Below are 23,718 nucleotides of genomic sequence, written 5' to 3' on the forward strand. Positions count from 1 at the left end.
ATAGGTTTCTCACTGCACGACCTTCCTGGAGTACTGAGAGAAAGAGCACTAAAATAAAGTGCAAAGGAATGCATTTAAATTAAACACTACTGAAAAAGATAATGTAAATTAGTATTTTCTTCTACAGAAGTTGAGATATTTATATAAGATATAGGTGATCTTGAAATGTTTACCTTAACAAATGGCACATGTAATATAACACAAATATGCATTGATGGCTGTTGTCTTCAGCATCTATATAATGTGCTCGATTTCTTATAGCTACATTATTATCTATATAAAATGGGGGAATGCCACTTTCACAGGTTTAACTGTGAAAACTAAAGGTTGCAAGGAGCAGGAACTTTCCTTATTTAGGACTCCCCTGCAGCAGAATTTAATAGGAAACCAAAATAAGGAAGCCTCTGTAAGGTTCCTTTTATCAAGATTTTCCCCATTATGTTTCTGCGTATTCCTGCATCACACGCACTGAGGTGGTGTACAGGACCTGGCTGCAGTCCAAAGACCAGCTAGCCATCCTCAGAGGACTGCCTACCTCCCCATTACTGTTCCCGGATTAAACTTTGCAAATTAGTTCCACTAGATCCCCACAGTCGTCCCTTGCAAAGGAAGGAAGTTGCATTTGGAGAGTTTTCCAAGATAATAACGTAGCCTTAAACTGTGTTGTGTCTTCCATGATAACTCTGCTGGTTTACACACACACGGACTAAATTTTTCCGTTGCTGTCACCTCATTCAGGTCATGTACCTTTTCTTGCCACACTGTTTGTAGGCAGTGGAGCCTGGGTGTCTGGTAAAGGGGAAAGGATATCGGAGGTGGTCATTTAGATCTGAAGTTGGAGAAGGGGAAGTTAGTGGGAAGACAGCTGTTTTCACTGCCCATGTACTGTGTGTACAGCAAACCCCATAGACAGTGGTCAGCTAAAGGTATTGCATGTGAATAGATTGATCAGTTTAGAGTGCACAGAAGTTACTACCTTCCTAGCAATACCAATGTTAATGGTAAGCTCCTTATCACAAACATTTGTATTAAATAATTGAGATAATCTCTAACTGTACAGCATTCAGCAATTTTAGCTTTTGCTGGTAATGAAGCTAATGTAGTTAAAAATACAAAAAGTAATACTGGATGTAACTGTGGTAGAAAATTTTGGTTCTATTAAATCAATTATGCAAATACAAAAATGTTTTCAGTAAAACCTAATCAGTTTTCAAGAATATGAGAAAAATATACCTATTTGAAGAAATAAAACTTTCTTCAATACAATCTAATCAACTCCCAGAAATGAAACTTCTCTAATTTGATTAAAATGTCCCCGTTGACCATAGTTATTTTCTCTTGTTGTAAATAAGAGGACTGAGGTTCTCAAGTCAGAACGATAGCTTTTCTTATGGAATATCCCTTTTAGCTTTTGTAGTTACTGCTCTTTTTCTGGCACTGATGTTGATTCACTGATATTTGAGGGCTGATGTGCTTTGCGCTTGGCCAACATTATCCACATTAATGTTGCTTTTTCCATCCCAGTCTCCATGCTCATATTAGTTTTTGTTATTTGTTCAGTTACTGTTTCTAGATCTTACCTCTTCCAACTTATTGTTATGTTTTATTCTAACTTGAGGAGATGAAGAGCATAGGAATTGCTTCTGGTTCAAATTCTAAAAAGACAAGGCAGCTGACAAGTAGTCTGTGACTGTATTTAGATAGCCTTACTTGCTCATCATATAGGTACATATACTTAAATCATTCACCAAGAAGGGCCTGAGAGCAATGAAGGCATGCTCTAGGACTAAGGTGTCTTTCTTCCTGAATTTCTTTGTCCAGAAATGATACTCATATATGTAAGACAGAAAAAAATAGTTTTATCTATATTGGTTAATGTATCTTTTTTTCATATGCTTCTGTTCCTAGCTACTCTATTTCTTTTTTTTTTTTTTTTCTTCCTCCCTCATGACATCTTACTCCTTTTTCTCTCCTTTCCCAGCTGCCAACATCTTCCTCCTTAGCACCCTTTCCAATACTGTCTCTTCTGGTCTGAATTTTTCCTTTGCTCTTTTTGTAATTTGACCCTTGTAAATAACACATTGCTAGGCATATAAAGAGATTCCACTTACGGTCTAAAATTAGCTTTCTAGTCTAAACTTGTCATCTAGACAACCTGTGTAATCAATAGCGAAAGATAAATACCACAAGAAGGCAATTCATCACATTTTAAGATTATGTTGAAACTGGAGGGATTAATTGCTGTCTGGGCCACCTGTCTCTTTCTGCTGATTAAAGAGAGTGCCCTAGATGGCAATCTTGGATTGGATACCTGACTTTCAGATGGCTAAAATTAGATGAAAAATATCCTACCTGTTGTGCGAGGAGTGGTGTTGGCAATGCATTGCCTTTGTAAGGTCTGTACTGCAGAGGTAGAAACTGCATAAAATGGGAATGAGATGGCACCCACAGTTTGATCTTTTTTTTTTTTGAACTGATTTGCAATGCTGCCAACAGCTATATTTGATTTTCAGTAGTGACTTCAGTAATGTTGTGACATTCTAGAAATCAAACCCCTACTACTTTGTTAGAATAGTTAATATTTATATAGCTTTCATGAATTTCTTACCAAACTGCAGAATCTATTTCATTTTTTACATGAGGAGTTGGAAGCTTCAGAACATTTCTGGCAAGGCCACACAGTGCTGTACAGCGACATAATTGGATACAAACCCAGTTAGATGGATACGATTTTAAAATCATAGGGAACTAAGTTTACTGATAGATAGTACCTACTATTGCAGTGGTTGTTACTAAAACAGAAACAGCCACACACAAGGTGTCCAGATATAATTGGATCATAAACAATCGATAATTTTTTATTATCAGTGCTACGCATAAGCATTTGGAAATATAAAAATAAAATTTGGAAATACATATAAAATTATTTGTGGACAAATACTGTATGGAAAGATTTTGAGCAAAACTGAATATAAGGAAATATTTATCTGTTACAGTTATTCCCATAGTAAAACTGGTGTTTATGCTTCTAATATTTGATCTTCTTTTAACAGTGCTGTAACTCACCACTGAACCAACACATTGGGAACAGTTCATAGCATCAAAAACTTCATCCACGTAGACTGATGCCATCTCTCCAGTCTCCAAGCACTGTGAACTGAAGCTACGAATCTTTATGGAGCTTATATCACCTGTGTCAAAGGGAATGTTTTTCTGATATTTAACGAGGACCCTTACTGCCAGTATGACGAGCCAGGAGAAATGGGTTAACCTTAGTCCTGGAGAGTTCTCTCAGCTTCAGAAATATGCAGAATGTAAGTAATTTTTAAAATATATGATTTTCTATCTAATTAAAAATCAAGAATATTTTGAATGCAGAATGTAATATTATTGTATTATTGATATTGTTCACTGTCAAGTAAGAGGTTAAATTATGGCTTAAGTTTACGTTTTTTAATCTAAAAGATATGTTCTTTGAGGGGGAAGAAGAATAATCAGTTGGGGTCTGTAACTTTTCTTTTTTTACTGAACAATCATTATCCAGTATGGTACCATGTAGACTGACTATGGGTTATGTGACTGTGGGTATTTGGAGAGCATATTTTTATGGCTTTGCCACCTTAAATTCACGATAACAATTTGTAGGCCACTAGAGTGGGGTTTGTAGTTAAAAAGGCGGCTTGCTCAGTCATGGAGGAAACAGAGATTCCAGGAGAGACACATCTAGATGTTCAATATGAAGATGTTTCTAATACTATAAACAATGTGAAGGAGGAGTTGTCCTGTGGCAGATCCAGTTCTTTAGTTATTGCTCAGGCAAAACTTTAAGTTGCCTGAGCAACTTAAATGGCTCAGAATTACGTGCTTAGAAGAAAGATGCTGAATGTGAGAAGTTAGATTTAGGAAACAGTTTAGGAAGCCCGATAAGAACTGAACTGGAAAAGGTCAAGAATGTTTAGGAAGTTTTCCAATGTGACTAATAATCTAAATTTATATTTTTAAAAACTGAGAAAATCTCATATGATTTGTGAATGTTTTTGATTTATTACTAAAGGAAACATTTGCTTATAAGGTAAAATTAAAGACTGGTGATTGGATTTTTTTTTGTGCCTATGACATCACAGTGTATACTTAATTTATTTCAGCATAGACATCTAACAATAATCATAAAATGATTATTAGAGTTAACTTTAATGGTATATTCCACTGGAATGTGATTGAGATTCATAATATTTTCATGGTATCAAGTTAAGCCATGAGTGATACTTTATATAATGCAATGTCATTGAACCAAAAAAAAAAGAATCGGATAGAAATATTTACATGAGCAGGTGTATTTGAGTTTCATAGTTTTCTACAACAATTGCTGTATAGTTTAATGTATTCTGTTTATCAACAAAGTATGTTTTCTCCCCATGCCACCTTCTTGTCTCGAAGGATAAGCTATAGAGATGAAGGAAATTTGCTCCAAATACTGCTTTAAATCCTTAATGATGTCACCAAGGAAGGAGTTATTTTGTTTCTCATTTCATAGTGGAATATAAGACATCGATACCTGTCTGGTATTTAATCAGTTAGGACCTCCTCCTTATAAGAAGGCCTTAAAGATCTAGTATGAGTCTGAGAAATGAAAATATCCATGCCTTTTAGTAGTTCTTTTATTTGTATGTAACACACAGAAACATTAAATAAAGGGAAACAAGATGCAATTACATGGAGCTTAAAAAGAACACATCCAACTTTTATATTGATGTTCCGTTGCCTTCAGAGACCCTTGCAAAGAAAATTCTATATTTCACGTTTGATATGAGTAAGCTTGTTTCTTTTAAATTACATCACTAAATGGATAGTAAACATAGTATAGCAGTTTAAAAAAAAACCCAAGAAAACAAACTTACTTCTGAAAATATTTACTTCTTCCTGGGAAAATATTTTAAAATGATTCTTCATTAATTTTTTCAATACCAGAAACTGAAGACTGCTAAGAGAGAGAGAGAGAGAGAACAGTTATATGTTGTTTTGTTTTGTTTTTTTTCTATGCATTCTTATAATTTAAACCTTCAATGCAGCATTTGCCAAAATATTTGTCATCTTCCTTATGGGGGAAAAAAAGGCATTTAATACATTCCTTTTCTTTGTGCCCCCCTTTGCTCCTCCAGCACTTCTTGCACACACCATCGTTCAGAGCCATTGCTTTAATAGAACTATTGGTATCGGGATAAAGTGTTTGGTGAAATTGGTTGTATTTGTTTGTGTTCAGGTTTGTGTGTGTACATAAAAGAAAGAAATGGTGTCTTTCAAGCTTCCTCTGCTTTTCTGGAATGGAAGGATGTTAGTTGTTTGAAAATGTGAAATGTGATGCATCTTTGTATAAATAGTTCAATTTCTGAGGCAATTAGAAAAAGAATTGTTAATGGTATGAAGACTTTGATGTATAATGCCAAGGGAATATAACCTAGATATGGACCTTATTTTGAATTTCTGAGCTGTCCAATTTAATTTTGCTAAATGGCTGAATAGCAGTATCTTTAAATGTGTGATTTAAGACATTAAAATGCAATTTTTAAAAAAAACAGTTAATTGGATCCAACATTTTTGAATTTGATGCATTTTTATCTAACATGCAGAGATACAAAATGTGACAGTAGATGCCTTTACTCATTACTATATAGTAATTAAATTATGTGGAATTTCATGAAGTTTGAGTATATAATTGCTTTGGTATTTCATTATCGTTGTTGAACATGGCAAGATAGTGAACTGAAAATCACCAAATTTCTAGTAGAATTTGGCTGGCTTGGTAGAGCTTGATTTATTTAAAAAAAAAAAAAAAAAAGGCATTGCACACTTCTCTCCAGCATGTGTCTTGAGGTACCAGTGGATCTCCTGCATGAAGGAGAGAGGATCTGGGTGTGAGAAGGTGACACTGTAGGGAGGTTTGACTTTGTGGCAGTTGCCCACCAACAAGTGGTGGTGATGAGCACCCAGCCTTGCCTCATGCTGAGGAGTGGGTTTCACTGAAGGACTCCAGAATACAGTAGGGAATTCATAGCAAAGTGATTTGTTTTCCACTCACTTGCTGATATGTGGGGGTGTCATTTGCTCTGCCTCTCATTCAGTTTGGTGTAGAGACTTTACTTCATAAATCTTACCTAAATTACAACACAGTTTTAACTATGGAAATTTTTAACAGACACACTTTCTTGAATTTACAAAATTAAATATTTATAATCCGTATTTTAGTTTGAATCAGGCCTAAGGCGAGTACTGGAACAAAGAGTATAGTCTCCCAAAAACCTGTCTACCTTGGATGTCAGTGACTTTGGATCGTACTCTTAGTGGCTGATAGTCACATCTACTTAATGAGGTCACTGAAATCAGAATTACTTTTGTACAACTGTGGTGAGTTGACCTTGGCTGGACACCAGTTGTCCACCAAGCCGCTCTGTCACTCCTCACTCTCTTCCCCTGCTCCAGAGTGACACCCCACCCATGGGAGACAGTCCTCCATGAAATTCTCCAACGTGGGTCCTTCCCACAGACTGCAGTTCTTCACAAACTGCTCCAGCATGGGTCCCTTCCATGGGCTGCAGTCCTTCAGGCACAGACTGCTCTAGCATGGGTCCCCCGCGGGGTCACAAGTCCCGCCAGAAAACTGGCTCTGGCGTGGGCTCCTCTCTCCACGGGGCCACAAGTCCTTCCAGGAGCCTGCTCCAGCACGGGCTTCCCACAGGGTCACAGCCTCCTTCGGGCACCCACCTGCTCTGGTGTGGGGTCCTCCCCGGGCTGCAGGTGGATGTCTGCTCCACCGTGGACCTCCATGGGCTGCAGGGGGACAGGCTGCCTCACCACGGTCTTCCCCACGGGCTGCAGGGGAATCTCTGCTCTGGCACCTGGAGCACCTCCTCCCCCTCCTTCTTCACTGACCTGGGTGTCTGCAGGGCTGTTTCTCTCACATATTCTCACTCCTCTCTCTCAGCTGCTGTTGTACAGCAGTTTCCCCCTCCCTTCTTAAATCCATTATCCCAGAGGCACCACCACCGTTGCTGATGGGCTCGGCCTTGGCCGGCAGCAGGTCTGACTTGGAGCCAGCTGGTATTGGCTCTGTCGGACATAGGGGAAGCTTCTGGCAGCTTCTCACAGAAGCCACCCCTGTACCCCCTCTGCTACCAAAACATTGCCATGCAAACCCAATACAGCAGCAGGCTGAAATACGAAAAGAACTGTTCTTTTAAGTTCATTATGCAAACATACATTGGATTATTTTTTAGTCTGAATCACTTTATGCAGGTATTTGATAGTAAGATATGCATAAGGCTGAAAGTAAGTAGTACAGCACTTCAACTGGTAAGACCTACAGAAAGCGTTTTTTCTGATATATTAGCGTACACGCATTTTGGTGTGCAAATAAAAAGTGGTAAAGTTGAATAGTAAAGGCTTAATTAAAAAGAATACATAAATAAATTCTTAAACAGTTAGAGAGGAGTGTACTAGAACGACCTGAGCTCAGTAGGTAGAATTCAGAGTTCACACTTACACCTCTGTATCATATTGCCATGCTCAAATACCAAGTGTTGATGATTCACAGCATCTACTATTGATGATGCAAACCAGATACCTTTAGCAGGTGAGCCCAAAGAGGGGGTGTGCTGAAGTGCCTTGCACTACCAATAGGAAGCTTTAAGCACAGGGTGTATTACGATTTCTGCTTCTCTTTGAAGCCTAAGTAAATTTGGTTAAGAAAGTTTGCTCATTTATTTTCAGGAGAGGAGTCAGTGTTCTGCATGTTCTGCCTGTCCACCCAGAAAATATTCTCTTTAAAATGCATTTGCTGGTGTTTTGCATATTTACTTGGTAGACAGAAAAAACCCTTGCAGTGTTCACTTCTCAAGCTGAATCCCTTCAACCTAAGCTGGCTATGGAGTGGGATAGTGTTTCACTTGTGTGACACCCCCAGCCGCTACCCTCCACACAAGCACACACCACCTTTCTGGTCTGATAGCCTTAGTTTTGATCCAGTATTGGAAGGGATGGTAACCCAGACTATCCTACTGCATAGCAGACAGGGCACACTTGTAGGAGTGAGGGATTTGGGGTTGAGTCTTTTGAGGTTGAAGCTCAGTTTGAACCCATGTCCTTGGTCTTTCCCCCAACCAGAAGGCAAGCCTGTCTCACTTCCACCTGTTTTATGAAGATGACTGTCGCTGCCAGACTTTGCTGAAATCAGTCACATATGCAAGTATTATGGTTTCTGAGAATAGCAGAAGAATGTGTCAACCCAGGTTCCAAGAGACAAATTAAGTGCCTCGTCTTACCTTTAGACTGTAACAGAACTCAGGAGGCATCTAGATGAGCTGCTTCTCTTCTGCATCAATTGACTTTAGTCATGTAAAGAAATTTTATATATGCAGAACTATAGCTGATCGAGTGTGGACATTATAGATCCAGCTGTCCTGGGCTTTGAGGTCTGAATTTAGCTTAAATCCCCTTTTTAGTCACCAAGGTAGGTGTATGGATCTTTCACTTTGTAAAGCCCATTAAACTCCTTACGTGGATTCTAGTGCTCTGACAGGGACATGTACTTTCCACTTTCTAACTGAAAGACACTTTGCTCCAGTTCAGCGTAGTTCTGCTTTTAATTAGTCTGTCAGCTTGATGATAGCTTGTCTACTCTTGGAATTAACAGTTAAACCACCAAAGCCTACTGCTAGCTCGGTGTGCAGGTACTGTCCTTGGTATCCCACTGAGAATTTCCTACCACATCTTGTCTGCCTGTCGTCTTCATCACATATTTATAGTATGATTCTCAGCTTTATCCAAGTGTATCGTCTGGTGAACACAAACCCTGAATGTAAAATTTCTTTCCTGAATACATACCAGCTTTTCCCAATTTCCGTAAATGTAGCTGAACAGCAAAGGAGAATGAGTTCTCTACCACTTATTCCTAATCACAAAATATTTCCCTCTTAAGCGACACTCAACTTAATAGTAAGTGAATATCTCCCAGTAAATTAATCCAAGGAATATCCATAATTTCATTTTACTGAATTATTTTAGAGCTCAAGTCAAGACAACTTTATACTTCCAATTTAAGACATTTCTTCCTCTGCTTGCCATACTTAAATAATTTGGGGCTTCAAATGAATTTTTTGGAACAGTTTAAATATTACTTTAAAAAGAAGAAAAGTGTATTTCTAGAATTCAAAGAGCATATTACCTAATACTTGGCTCTTTGCAGTTAATATGCATATGTGTGGTTTTTGAAAGAATAATTATTTCCAAAGAGAGTTCCTCTGTGTCCTCCTTGCTGGTCAATTTAAAAATCTCCTCTTGTTCTGAAGAGAGAATAGTAGAAAATATTTTGCATTAAATCTTTGCCTGGTTTTAAAATGCCTCAGAAGAATACATGAAAAGAAAGAGAACTAACTGGTATGCTCATTATATAATAGTAATAATAACAATAACAACAACAGTTATGTAGCCCACACCAAATCCTGAAGATTCTAGGGAAATACATGCACTCAAGAGAAGACAATTCATATTTTTTTTTTTGCTTTAGATTTCATGATCAATGCTGGCTATGGGAAAGAAATGGGAAAAGATGCAGGGTTTTTTCTGCATAAAAATGTCACTGCATAGTGTAAGGTACATACAGGACTTTTCAGGCAGAGACTGTTTCTTCTAAACTGTATAGTACCAGGTATATGTGGATAGTTCTGTACTACTCCTAACAGCAGCCTGAATTGCGAGGACATTAGGGAGAAACAATATAAACAGCTTCATTGTGATTATTATCTGTATGGTAAGTTTGATTAGTTTGGACAGGGTTTTTTGTATCCTTTTTATTAAATGAATTTTGTATTTCCTTTTTATTAAATAAAGTTTTATGGCTGTTGTAGTCCAAAGTATGTGTTAAGAGGAGTTTAGAGGATCCTGCTTCAAAAGCAAGTGAGAAAATATTGAAGGGATTGGAAGCAGTTAAAGCAAGACCGTTTCATGATTCAGCTAGGCTTTAAAAGAAGGAAGGTCTGCCCTTCCCTTAGTAGGCGGAGAGAGGCGGAGGAAAAGGCTTCTGAGCTCTGGCAGCATGTGCACTCTGGGGACATAGCTTGGTTTTGTGTTGTCCTTTTCAGTTTGTCAACAAAATGTGCCCTGAGGAAAAAGCCTGAAAAAGACTTTTTGCAAAACTTTTGGCAGTGATTTTTTTCCCAGGCTGGTTGAGGAGAACTCGGGCAGACTGTCACAGCCTGAAGATAGAAATAGATGTTGGAGTGCGACTGAAATGGCTGTGAGAACAGGAACAGCATCAGCAGCTGCAGCATCTTTTGATGTAGCATCAATAGCTACTGCAAGAACTAGACAGTGTAAGAATTTTATGGGGGAACAGGAATGAGTAACTTGTGAAAAAGATCTCTGAAGAGAAACAGGAAGGCCAGCAGAAGTTTTGGTCCAGAATTAATTTGCTAGAGGCTCGATTCTGTGGCCCTCACAGATGGAAAAGATTTTCTTTTACAATGGGTATAAATGATAACCGGTGGGGTGCTTCGTATATGTGGCAGCTGGTCACCAGCAGCTATGGGCCATTATGCAATCTCTCAGAGGGTCCCAGGCTTCTAGTGCCACATGGAATTGTGCTAATTCTAATGAGGGAATGGGCCTCATCAAAGAATACAGGTTGCTAAAACCAGCTATTTTTGACTGTTTGGAAAGTGGAGAGAGAAAATTGCTAGTGATTACTGAGAATAGTTTTACCCCAAGTATCGGATTTTAGGAGTATGGTGTTTCTACTGCTGTTAGTAAAGATGGAGGAAATTAAATTCTCATAAAGTTTTGTCAGAGCCTGTCAGACTGGCTGGAAGATCGAGTGTGCTACACTGCCTGTATGATATCCCATGCACTTGGAGAACTTCATGGAGGATAATGGGTCTAGTGAGAGATCCCCTCTTTGCATGCAAGGCCTGTTGGGAATGGAGTGGCCAGAAGAAGGGGCCAGTTGATGATTCATGGAGGCTGAATTCTAATTCTGAGTCTGTGACTGTGGACTAAAAATCTGACTGAGAGAAATTGGAGTCCCACTCAAGGGTTTAGTGGGGCACTTGCTTTAGTTCTTCTGAGAGGTGAACTATGTTTATTGATACAACACTGTAATTTTTTTCTTAAGATCTGTGAATTTAAATCCCTGGTGTGCATTCCTATGTTGTACAAATTCAGAGAAAATGGGATAGAAATACTGTATCTGATAGGTTTAGGCTCTAGTCAGATTTATTCTTAAAAAGCTGAAGTCTGTCCAAAGGAACGTGGTTATATACAGTCTGCACTAATGAGGATATTGGATCCAGCTTTATGACTCGTGTTAGACTGAAATCCAGAATAGAAAAGATACAACTTTATGAATTTATTTTTTGTTTAACCAGTCATAGTTAGGATTTGGCTTCTGAAGATTGTTTCATAGATGAAGTTGTTGTGGGGGGTGGAGAGCTGGGCACCAATGTCAGCTGCGGAGGTACTAGTGGATTTCTTTCCTTTCTCTCATCAGGAATTCTGTGTTAGGTCTTGAAGAGAATGTAAGGTAAGTATGATAACCTGAGCATTTCTGAAGGAAAAAAGCTGACAAACATACAGTAATACAGTATGATCTGGATCTCTGAGGTGGGCTTTCTAATGACTTCAAACATTTTGTGTTTTTACCCAAACAGAAGCCAGTCAATTCTCTAGTTAACCTGTCTAGGGTAAACAGTGGCATATTGGCTGTGTCCACAACTGTGTGTAAGGAGGAACCTTCTCATGGCAATCAGGTGGGATACTCAGGTGTATGCAGAACTTGTTTCCTGCTTCCATGCCCACACTGAAGAAGGGCATCCAACTTGTTTAAGGTACAATAGGCTATTTAGAGAAAGGGACAATGCAGAAGAGAGTGTTGACTAAAGTGTTGACTATCAAAGTCTTCAGGAGTTATTTTATTTCATGACAAAAGCAAGTGCATTTGAGTCCTTTCAGTTCCTCTCAGGCTACTATGTATTCTAACTTAAAATAATCTTTTAGGAACTAATGGCTTTTGTAGAACTTTACTTGAATTGTACACAGTAATGGCACAAAGTAAAGTGACGTTGAGTGACTTTTTGAGTATCTTATTACAGTATTATGTTCATGTTTTAGCTAATTTCAGGGATTCTCACCTTCTTTCTTACTGCAAGAAACTTCATATGCCAGCTGCAGGGAGACATGTTTCAAGAGAGGAAAATAGTGAATTTGTATGCATTTTTGACTATCAGATGGCAAATTGGGATGTACTCTGCTGTTTATGATATCCCCTATTCCTCTGCAGAACAAAGGATGCTCCCAGAAATACCTGACTTGTTCGGGAGCTCTGATATAAGGGGATTATAGCCAGCAAAACGCAAGACTACTGTTGCTGCTGCGTGCTGTTGAGTGGAGACTGCTAGCAAGCAGTCATATATCATAACAGGGAGAGACTTACTCCATTTAGTAAAAGCAGAGAAGGCAGTAGGCCTTTAGAGTAAACTTGTAATTCAACATTTTTAAAGATGCTGAAAAATTGGTCCAGAGTAGGATCAGTTCAGTGAAGCACCAGCTGTTTTTAGCTTCAATTCCTGTCCTAAAGAGCTGTTTCTCGTTCCTGAATGATTGAGTGGCAGGGTCAAAAATACGATGGCTCAGAAACTTGCAACTTTCATTTAGGGGTAACAAAAGTATTATGGAGCAAATGGTCTCAGTTGTGCTAGTGCTAATGCACTTTATTTGTCCTTTTTAGGAAAGCTAGTGAAAGTGTCAAAGTTTTGCACCTATTTAGATCTCATATGGAAGAAATGTTAGAGGAATTAGAGAAGGAAAAAAATCAATGCAACCTGTTAGATAGTACCAAGTTGCATTGATCCCAGACTCAAAAGATAAAATACTGTTAGAAAACGCTGTTATTATTACAAATCCATCATTTGAGCACAGAGAGGAACTGGCCATGCTTGCTGTGTGATGAATAGGACACTGTCCCATCATCAAGAGTGCTTGCTGGCCTCACTAGAAGTTGGTAATTTACTTGCAACCATCTTGCGCATCAGCTTAATCCAGGAGAATGGGGGAGAGAAGGCAATCTCAACACTTGGAGAAGTTTGTAATGTGTATTCAGTCTGACTGAGCAGTGAAACACGGTTGTTCAATACAGTACAGATATTGAATTGATTGTGCTGAGACTGGATAGTGTTTGACCTTTATTTTTAGGATAATTATATTATTTTCTAGATTATGCTGCTAAGTTTCCAGTGTTTCCACTGAGGGCGTAGTGGCTGTTCAGGCGTCTGGGAAAGTTTAAGTTAGTCAGAGCTCTAGCACTGTCAGTAGTATCAGGGCTTGAGTTAACTCTTAAACATGCACATAGATCGATGGTTCTTAAATAATATAGTCAGGCTCCCAAATGCTGGGCCTTTGTTGCAATAGAAGGGAATTATGAATACGTCTTTAGGGGAAAAGTCAATGACTATGCGTTTCCATTTTCAAGGATATCGTTGCAAGAAGCAAATCTAAAGAGTTCCTACAAAGTCCAAAATAGAAACCCTAGTTCGCAAGTTTCTGTGGCTGTGCGATCCATGGTGTGCGGTGGCTGGCAGCGATACCTCCTGTCTTAGAATCCTGAAAGGCAAATGGTGTCATGTCACCTTGGTTTCTGTTTCCTCTGTCAGAAATAGTTATTTCTTTCTAGAATTGAAGCTGCACAGATATACACTGCCAGTCATTAACACCTGGTGTTGCAGCATCAGCTATTACTGGTGTTGAACAGATATTGAGGTTACTACAAATCTGAGATATGGTCATAAAATTACTGAACATGTATTTGTATACTGTAAAATGTATAAACATTGATTATGCCTTTGTTACATTTCCTGTGTTTCTATGTATCTTCCATATTTCTTTTCCTTTATTGTTTGGTTGTTTCCATGGTCATTTGCATGTAAACAGTGACAAGCTTTTGTTTCTTAAGAGTTCATCTGTTCCTATTGCTTATTCCCTATTACAAAGATTTGGGGGATAATTCAGTTGGTTGCTGTGGAAATGAGCCTGATGTCACAAACAGAATTACAGTTCACCAAGCCTTGAAGAAACAAAACGAAAGGAGAATGGACTAATTGGGGAGCCATGTGACTGTGGCAGAATCTCAGCTCTCATTAAAAGCATGTATTTTTAGTCCTTGTGTTTCTATAGAAGAGCTTGAAAGTGTAATTCAAATGATGACAATCCATGACTCATCAGACAAACTGAAAAAAATAGCTCTGAGAGAAAGGATGATCCCTCTTTGCTTTTATGGGATTTGAACTCAAAGAACCAGTAGCTTGTGGCAGGTCCCATCAGCCCAGCAAAGCTTCATATGCCTGAAGAGAGAAGGGGAAAGCTCATCCACTGAAAAAATATACTTTGCCATTAGAGTTACTGCTTACACTGTTCTGCCTCTCCTGGGTTTCTGAAGAAAGGAGAGCCAAAGCTGCTTTCCTTGTTGCTCATGAGAACAGGAGATAGGTTGCTCTTGATGGTTCAAATGAAGAGTCAGAGGCCTCTGAAGAAGAGTGGGCTTAGGGCTGCCTGATGGTGTCAGAAGGCCTCTCTCCCTGTACCATTTGTTGGGGTTGAAGGGCCCTGGATTGCATTCCTCTCTGTTGTCTTCTGCCAATTAAAAGAAGCAGAAATTTTAAATGTGGTTATAATTATGTATGTTTTCATTGTTTTTTCAAGCACTAAAAATATATTGCTTTTTGTGTGGTTTTGGAAGATTTTTAGTGGGTGTCACTGCATAGTTTTGTTGGCTGCATTGCAAAATGTAATGGCTTTTTGAGGACATTACTGATTGTTAAATTTTAGAACCGTCAGATTTAGTGTGGTTTATAATTTCTAATTTTATTAAAACCAGTATGGAATATTGAGAAAAGAACTTGTGATTAAATTACAATATAATATTTTCTTGCATAGTTTCTAAAAATATAAATTCTTGATTTTATTTTCCACATAAAAGGCTATAAATAATTTGCATTATTGAGACAATCAAATTAATTGTAGCAGTAACGATAGTTAGTGATAATGAATTTGTTTTGAAGAATGTATTTCCCAGAATTAACTGGCCTAATAGTAGATGTTTTCATTCATGAAGGAATACCAAATAGCTTTAAAATGCTTTAACTGTTGCTTGTTTGTTGTTGGTTTCGTTTTGATGGGTTTTTTTTCTTGTTGTTTGGTTGGGTTTTCTTTTAAGTAGAGAGCCATTTCTACTTTTAATATGTTGTTTATGTTTGAAATTCACTACAGAGATGGGACAGAATCTAGCATCCTTACCTGTATCAGAATAGACTAATTAGGCAGTCATTATTGACATCACTGCTTTGGAAGAAAGCATAGGCTGTATATTGTATAAGAGTCTATATATTGTAAAGGTTGAAATGAATGGAAGGAAACATGGTGAAAATTTTAGACAGTTATGAGAGGAGGAGGGGAAGACAGTTTATATACGAAGTACGTGCCTGAGTGCTTTATTGAACAGAGGCACTTCAGTACTGGATAGGCTCCTAGGAGTTTGAGAAATTATTGAAATGATACTAGAGATGGTGAAAGCAGATTGAAGAGATGCAAAGAAAAAGAGTGAGCAGCAAGATAAGTACATTACTCTAGTTTTGAACTAAGGTTACAAATAGATAGTAATTGTACCATTTTACCAGCATGAATATAGGAGATCCAGAGTTCCTGGGATGAAAAAGATGAAAGTCCTGAAGGGGAAAAAACAAATAGTGAGATTGAGAGGAATGACCGGAGGCAGAAGGAAAAGAATTCAAGTAGAACCTTAGTGACTAGCCCAATTTTATCTTGTAACAATGATTTAAATTACTCGGAGATAAATATTCTGTCTTCTGTAGAAAGCCCTGTAGAAGTTTTCCTATAAATTCTTTATTATTAAAATCTGTGAAAATGTGCACAAGTGCTATTATTTTTTATTCTAAAGCTTGACTACTTGCGTAGCTAATTTTGGCTGAGAGTAAATCCAAATAAGTACTCAAACAGGAATTTGAAATAAGCCACTTGTGTTCCCTTTGAAGGTGCTCTTATTCTACAATAAATCAGGAATGATTATTGATTCAGAATTATTTTAGTAGCTAAGATGTTAATTAGGAATTAGCTAACAGTTAAAGGAATACTGACCCATTTCATATTCCTTTGTTTTGTTTTAAGTATAGAACTGTATTTTTATATTTTTCTTCAGACACAATGAATCTTGTCATGTTGCTCATCAAGTCCAAGCTCATTATTTAATCTATGGTCTAATGTGATACCTCCAAAGAGGACCATGATATCTCCAAACCGTGTATGATGCTATGATATAATTTTAAATTATCAGTGCTTAAGAGGATTCTGGGAGTTTAAGGAATTCACAGAAAGAATGACAAAATATAATTAAGTTGTCCCAAATGGTACAAAAAGACATTCTGAAGTATTTCCCAGTGTAACTGTGTGCTTAAATTAAAGCATGCACTGAAGTTATTCTGTGCCAGAGTAGCACTTCCTTCTAATAGCATTATAGAGATGTAATGACTGACTATGTAGGTCTACTAAGCTGCTCTTCAAATTGCAAAGTCTCCAAGACAGACTCTGATCTTAAGATAAATACTTTGCGGCTCTGTGTACGCATTGAAGCTTAAAATTATCTAATCTCATGTTTTTAAAAATAACCTGAATAAGTTTACTTTAAATTTCATGGTTTTACTACCATTAACAGCTTTCATAAGAACCCGAGTTTCTTTTTTTTTTTTTCCTCTCTTTTTTTCCACCCCCATTTTGTTATCTAGCCACAGAACCTGTGTAGCATCTTTGGCTAGTAACTCCCTCCCTTCCCATCCCCCAAACAAAACAAAATGAAACCCCCCAAACAAATCAGTCATATCTACAGCTTAGCATCCTGTCCCTGGGAGGCATGCATCTGAAAAGTTTTGTAAGTGTTCCAGGCACAAATATGTTAACCTTTATTCAGGGTCTGTCTTGACATAAAAAGCAGTGCCAAATTTTGCATAATTATGCACAATGGGTTATAATCACATCTCCATTTAATTATTTTACTGGAAACTAACAATATGGTCTCTGCACTACAGAAAGTCTTTGGCTTGAAACTGAGTCAGATCTCATTGAGTGTTGTGTTGCTTCTAGTGAACAAAGCTGCATAAACTGCTCTAAATAACTTGGGTTAATGAATAAGGAACATACCATGTCACTGCATTTTTGTTATGTTGAACTTGGCAGTTGATGTATACATCAACTTTATCCTGAAAGATGTTATTTAAGGTAAGGAATGACATCATTTTATTGGATTGCAATGCCCACCTGAGATGTTATATGTACAGAAAGTTGTTCTGTCCCATGCAGAAAGAATTTGTCATATCATGTTTTTCCCCTTCAGGAGTCATGTAGTAGCAACCAGGGATATGCAAGAGCTCTGTTCATACAGGTTTGCTGTTCATGCTGCCAGTGATAGCGAAGTTGTGTTCACTTGCTGCTGGCTGCTACACAAATTACAGTGCCAAAGAGTAGTATTAGTGTTCTGAGGTGGTGATTAAGGCAAACTGTTAGGGTTTTTAATTGTGATTAGTCCTATATATAACAGCAGGTGACTTTTTATAAGTGCTGCTCTTATTCAGACTGCTAATATATCACTATGAACTTGTCTCTAATGGCATTCTAGTGTTTTTAGGGCAAGCTTCTTACAGACTGCATACCCATACCTTTATCTTTCAAAAATAAACGAGTGATAATAAGAAAAAAACATATACCCACAGTTCTCAACTAGTTTTAGCTTAGAAGAGTTGATCATCTGCTCTGTTTTATAGATTGAGAAGCATCTCTGGGGATTTGATTTCTGCATTGTTTTACTAAATGCCTGTGTTTATGTGCTCAGTCTTTTCCATAAGTGCTGTCTCAATGCCCTATTCATTTTTGAGGATTGGATTCTACCTCATTTTCTTTCTCTCTTTTGAAAGAGATGAAAGTGCTTCCCATTTCTCCCACCTGTTTAGTTATTAACAAACTAATAATTGTTGTGTAAAAACAAAACAGATGGAAGAAATGGGAAACATTTTCATCCCTTTCACAAAAGAAGGAGAACGAAGCAGATTTTTATTACTTTCATTATGCATTTTTTTTCTTAATTAGTTTTTAGTCTTAATAGTTATGCAGGATATCAGTCTTGTCCTAATCTTTCATAAAACAACAGTTCACCAGGAGAGATTCCCACTTTTACTGATACTGGCTTTCAATTTAGTCTTTAATATAATTCTGAAAAAAATATTTTCTTTGCAGACATATTCTAGAGTTGTTTGTTTTTCTTCCCCACTATACATATTTAGTCTTAGATAAAAGTCTAGTAGTTTATGCTGCATAACCTAAGTGACTGATGGAGCTTTGTAAAAGTGTGTACTCCCAGCTATTGCCAAATGGCCATCAGTAGATAGCTTTGGAGCTTGCTATCAGAGCTGAGGTTTTGTCATACTGCTCTTTTGGTTGGCATCCAGTTGCATTTTCAAATTTTATGCAGTAATGCTGTTGAACTAGTAATTCTAATACTCATTTTAGGGGAATGTAGAATGTTCTGCTTCGTTTCCTTTTGCAGGTCTGGAAATTCAAATAGTGTCTTAAAACTTCTAAGCATTTTTTTGCAGTCTGCTTTTGGAGTTTTGAAAAAACTGAGAAAATTAATCTTAAATCTTCCTGACTCGTAAAAAATAAATCTTGTTTTAACAATGTTAATTTGTACAGGGTATGCATCACTGTTCTCTATGAAATTAATTCATTATCAGTATTTCTTCTGAAAAGACCATCCCATTTCATTTTATCATGCTTCCTCTATTTTTAATCATAGTGAGAACATTGTAGATTTTTAAAATTACGTGAATCCTTTTCCTTAAAAAATGGTGCAGATCAAGTACAAACATGGAGAATGAACAAGGGGGCAGATAAAGTCTGATTTTCATTAGCTAGTTATTTTGAATAAAAGATTGCAAGTATGTAGCTATCAGGAATAAAAGAAGTAGTTAGGAAACACAGGTCAAAAAAGAAGTAGCAATTAAGAAGATGGGAGAAATTTTTGATAAAATAAAATAAAAATAAAGACAAAGAGGAAAGAAGGCTTAATGGGAAGCAAGGTAGTATGCATGAAATGACCAAGGGTTTATGTGAGGGTTGGAATAAAGAGAGAAGCTACAGAACCGGGAAGAAGGTACGGTGAGAATAAAAAAGTATATGGTATTCTTCCAGTGAAAGAATTTGTTCATTGTGTTCTTAGAAAGGTAAGAAGTAATACTTTACAAAAAAATGTATTTGTTTTCCTGTATTCAGATTATCTACTGAATCACATGCAAGCTTTTAAACAACTTGAATTATAGCTGTTCTCTTTAAAATTGGACAGAAGTCAATTCTTGATCTTTGTAAAGTGCTCCATGCCTTCACAGGACACACAGCAGGCTGAATGGGAAGCCTTCATTCTGATTTTCCAGCTTTTATGTGGTTACAGCTAACTCCATATGATGCACATTGTTGTATTTGTGATTAAAGTTTCTAGGGAATGACTTGAATGCTGATAGCAGGAAAATGGTGTATTTTTTGTATGCAGCGCGAGTCCAGCACTGACAGCCTTGTTGCTTTGTTGAGCTTTTGAGAAGCTCCGGCTGCCTGCAGGCTGTCCTCCTTATTCATGCTCTCAGCAGCAGTTAGCAACTGTCCCCCCTGTCCCTTTCAGACAGGTGTCCCTATTTCCACTCATTCCCTGCTGGGATTCACATCCTCCCCCCTTCATCTCTCCACCATCCTCTTGCAGCAGTGCCGTGTCCAGTCCCCATACAAACAGCTCTCCACTTATGCTTAAGGCCATCCTTATGACCCTGTTTGGCAAAGGAATGAATGCTCATGAGTGAAACCGAGAACCTGCATAGAACCAAAAGGGGCTCTGTGTGTGTACCTGTGTCATGGATGCTGACTTGGATCTTCTTACAAGAATAAAAGGCTGTCATGTTTGGGAATTTCCCAGAGAAGCAACATGCTTGTGCTGTACTTTGCAGTGTAGTGTAAAGATTCCTCAGCTAGAAATGAGCAGTAAACTGGTGCAGCAGCACAGCTGGAGTCTATTTTCATTTATTTCAGGAGCTCTAGAATTCCTCCAGTGTCTGATTCGAGCTAATCAGAGTGTCTTTACATAATAGTGCCATTTGTAGGCACACAGAACAACAAATTCTTTTGAAATAAAACATTGCGGTGTTCCTTTTGAAACATTTGGGTGCTTACAGAATTAAATACTTCAATATTTTACTTGGGGGAAAATAATAAAGTGAAATCTGGTTGTCAAAGAATGTGAATATCGTGTTTATTGGAATATGTTATCTACTGAAGTATTTGGTTTTCTTTTTAACAAAGGAAATTTCTACTAAAAATGTTATTGGGTTGTTTTGATGCGACAAAAGCAAATAGTTTGCACAGTCTTATATTAAATGTAACATTTAAATGTAATTAAAATCATTAGAGATTTCTGTGTTGCTTTAGGATTTTGATTTGGGTGATCTGATTTCTGAAGGCAGCTTCAAAAATATCAGCCTTTACTTTGTTGTCTAAAATAAGTTATCCTCCTGTCTAGCCATTTTATTTATATTCATATCCATATCTTATCTTGCGTGTTGTTTTTTTTCCAGATTTAGAGTTTGTTAGAAGACACAAAAGAGGGGTGTACATCATAAATTCTTTATTTTAGTGTGACTTACATGAATATATTCTCTGGTTTGCTATCTGTGAGTGACACTAAGCTTGAGATATTCTGACAAGGGTCTGGCATATTTCTTAGTGGTGCAGAGGATTGTGCCTCACTACTTTCAGGAGACTTCGTCTTTATTATATGACTTATCTTGAAGCCATGATCTCATACATATTGGAAGCTAGTAAGTAATTTATTCTCTGTCATTTTTTTAATGCACAGTCTGGGATAAGCTTTATTTTACGAAGAGCACACAATGTCAGAAAACCATTAGAACAAAACCAAGTCATTGCTCTGTAAGAAACTTGAGCATAAATGTGGCTACAGTTTTCTGATGTATTTAATCAGAGATCCCATCCAAGCTTAAAAATTTACTTTTTAAGAGAATTTACCTTGTAAGAGAATGAAGAAGAACATATGGGGCTGGGGCTGCAGGAGGAGTGGAACAGCTCAGCTTGGATCATCCTAAAGGCCAAGTAAAAATTACATATCCTATACGTATTGTTAATTGTATATGTCAGGGAAGCATGTTACCTGCTAAATAGCATTCAGTAAATTCTGGTTTTACAGTTGTTTTATGTTTGTCTATACAGTAGTATTTAAAACATATGATAGGCTCTAATAAAGCATGGTACCATTGCTTAAGGAAAACCATACTTCTCAGCTTATCCTCATAGACATTGGGGTTTATCATTCCTTGAGATGAAATGCCTTAGAACTTTTCATAAGATACTGTCTACTGTGTATTGCACTTACTGCAGGCCTGGCAGGCTCCAGGACTTCCAATGTCTTTTTTCAAGAAAAGATTCCTTGGGTTAAAATATTCTAGAGCAGCTTTTTTACAATATAGGTATTCAAATGTTTTGCTTTTTCTAAGTCTGAAACAGGATATAACACAGGAAAGGAAGAGCCCATCTTGAAAAGCAAGGCAGAAGTCTAAAATGTTTTCTTTCACCATCGTTTGACAAAGCTCTGAAGTCTAGTTTTGTTTTTCTTTCCTTTGCACTCTCTGATGACTTACACTTAATCAACCAACTTTCCTTTTTCTCATTTTTTCCTGAACCAGCAAGGCAAGCTATGCTTAATAGGCCTGATCTCCATAGGCAGTTGAGGCAAAAAGTTCACAGATGGTTTGCTCTTCCACTTACTTGGAATGTAACTCCATTGGAATTGGTATGTAGCTTGCTCTCAGCTAGTCTGTTCCCTAGGTTTTTAAATGAATTTATTTCTAATCATCCTCTTGCCTCTTTATCTTTGCTTAAATCAAACTATTTTATTAACATGTTACTACATTTAAATACTTAATGTTCAGCTGCAAGTTAATGATGAATAAAAAAATATGGGAAAAGTTAAGGTTCTGCTTGCGACTGTTGTTTCCTATTTCTGGATGCTCTAATATTAACTTGTTATGTTGGTTTTTTTTTCCTCATGTAGAGAGCATTTGATGGAGTATCTTTATTCTGAAAAGGAAGTCATCCTTTTAGATCAGAAAGTTAAGGTCTCTGGAAACTTGGAAAATGATGAGATCATACTTTTAGATTCTTTAAGGTCTTTGTAAGTGATATAGCATTTCTGAGAGCTTTTTCTCTTTTAAGATACATTAGTTACAATTTGAAAAAAGGTGTGAAGGAGCAAAAGAAGAGAAAGGTGAAAGAAGGGAAGAAGTTTGGAAGAATCAACTTTTCTTTCCTCTTCTGTTTTGTCTTGCTATTTTTGAAGTGTTGTCTGCCTCTTCCTATCTTTCCTTCTCGCTGTCTTTTCTTTGTCTTCTCTTGTTCCTTTTATCCTTTTTGGTTATTAACTCTTCATCCTTCTTTCCTTGTCAAGTCTTTTCTGCTTGCTTTTGCTCTGTCAGATCATCTTTGCTGAAATTATCTTGATCTTAAATGCTCTGGACAGTATTGTTAATTTTCCTAACTGAATGATATAAAAATAAACAAACAAACCTGCCCTGTGTGAGCATACTGAGGTAGAAGTGGATGGATTAGGAAGGGATATAAATTTAAATCCTGGGACCTGGGAGTGTTGTTAGTTCATTACTTTTATGTTGCCTTTTGACCATGGCAACATTAAGTTGATGAATGCGAGTGTCATGTTACTGGTGTTTTGCTACTAGGTTAGATAAATTAATGTTCTTGTAATACCTGTATTTTAGGGCTACATGTTCACAAAACATTTCAGTAAACTTATGTTAAGTTTATATTAAGCTTACAGTAAATAGACATCTTTTTCTTCTAAATATGCATTGAGTTTAGGGGCATATCTTTGTAGTTTGAAGCATAAGTTACAGAAAAGATGTTTTAGTAAATTGATTTGTTTATCTCCTTCCTAATTTTTTTTCCCCTAAGATGTAATATTATGGATTGGCAAGGTAAATAATTCTTGCTCCAAAGGTTATTGATTGTTGGCAGGATGTGTGGCAGGGATGAATTAATGAAAGACCAAACCAAAGATGGGGAACTCATTTGTGATTTGGAAACAGATTTTGGTGAGGAAATTCTTGAACTTGCCAGAAATGGCTAAAAGATGGTCTGATCATAATGACAGGTAAATGACAAAATTACTTCATAAAAATTAGCGATTGAATCAGTATTGTACTTACAGTAACTGTCCATAGAGGTTGCTAACCTGTAATGGTCCTTTACATGGAATAAATCAGTACAGTATATGCTCTTTAATATCTTTCTATATGTATTGTGCCATATTATATAATATAATAAACCTATCATAGGGCTGCATGTTTCTATAGAGGAGTGTTGTGGTTTCAGCGCAGCCGGTAACAAAGCACCATGCAGCCGCTCGCTCACTTTACCCCCCTCCCCTGGTCACGATGGGATGAGGAGAAAATACAAAGGCAGGCTCATGAGTCGAGACAAGTGACTTATGGTCACAGGCGAAAGACAGGCTCAACTTGGGGAAGAAACAAAATCAATTTAATTTGCTAC

General features: G+C 37.3%; 1 protein-coding gene across 6 annotated transcripts in view; it reads left to right on the forward strand.

The window, feature by feature from the left end:
• Positions 1-23,718, forward strand: part of DGKB (diacylglycerol kinase beta) — a 365,482-nt gene that overhangs the window by 33,405 nt on the left and 308,359 nt on the right. For all 6 annotated transcript variants that reach the window (XM_052801099.1, XM_052801089.1, XM_052801081.1 and 3 more), the window contains exon 2: positions 3,054-3,314. In XM_052801099.1, coding sequence (XP_052657059.1) covers positions 3,245-3,314 — 70 coding nt within the window. In that variant the 5' untranslated portion in view covers positions 3,054-3,244. The remainder of the gene's footprint in view (positions 1-3,053; positions 3,315-23,718) is intronic.

Source organism: Harpia harpyja, chromosome 1 (assembly GCF_026419915.1).
Source record: "Harpia harpyja isolate bHarHar1 chromosome 1, bHarHar1 primary haplotype, whole genome shotgun sequence".
NCBI lineage: Eukaryota > Metazoa > Chordata > Aves > Accipitriformes > Accipitridae > Harpia > Harpia harpyja.